General features: G+C 57.3%; 1 protein-coding gene across 1 annotated transcript in view; it reads left to right on the forward strand.

Annotated features, from left to right (window-relative positions):
• Positions 1-435: 435 nt before the first annotated feature.
• Dbnl (drebrin like) overlaps positions 436-630 on the forward strand; it is an 11,147-nt gene continuing 10,952 nt past the window's right edge. The window contains exon 1 of the mRNA XM_010625072.3: positions 436-612. Coding sequence (XP_010623374.1) covers positions 530-612 — 83 coding nt within the window. The 5' untranslated portion in view covers positions 436-529. The remainder of the gene's footprint in view (positions 613-630) is intronic.

Consider the following 630-nt stretch of genomic DNA (forward strand, 5'->3'; position numbering starts at 1 on the left):
GCCCCTTCCTTACTGGGGGGGGGCAGCCATCCCCATGTGGAGGTGCAGGGCTTGTGCTGCCTTCTGTCCTCCACTGCTTGGCCTCAACCGAACTGCTCAGGGGGCAAAAAATGAAAGCAAGGAACACAAAAATGCTTCGTTAAGTTTGTATCGGTTTGACTGTCACTTAGCATTCATTTATTCATGTATTTATTAATGTATGCATGGATTATTCACAAATCAGACTTCTGATGAGGGTCCACAACACCAGCTCGGAAGATCCAGTCCGGAGGGAGACTCGTGTAGCTGAGATCTCTCAAAGAAGTGCTCTGTGACAATTAGAACGAAGAGCGCCTCGGTGAGCATGGCCAGAGGAGCCTGGATTCAAAACCCACTAACAGCCCGCCTCTACTTCCGCTTCCGGTTACAGGGGCGTGGCTTTCGGATCGTCAGAGGCGAGGCTTCCGGTTCTGGGGCGGGGCTTCCGGCCGTCACGGGAGGCCGGCCCTAAATCTGAGGCAGCTGCAACTCAGGGACCGCTGGGCGGACCATGGCGGCGAACCTGAGCCGGAACGGGCCAGCGCTGCAGGAGGCCTACGGGCGGGTGGTCGACGAGAAATCCCCGACGGACTGGTGGGCCGCAGTCGGGGA

This window comes from Fukomys damarensis, unplaced genomic scaffold (assembly GCF_012274545.1).
Source record: "Fukomys damarensis isolate Sample0158 unplaced genomic scaffold, DMR_v1.0_HiC HiC_scaffold_17, whole genome shotgun sequence".
Lineage (NCBI taxonomy): Eukaryota > Metazoa > Chordata > Mammalia > Rodentia > Bathyergidae > Fukomys > Fukomys damarensis.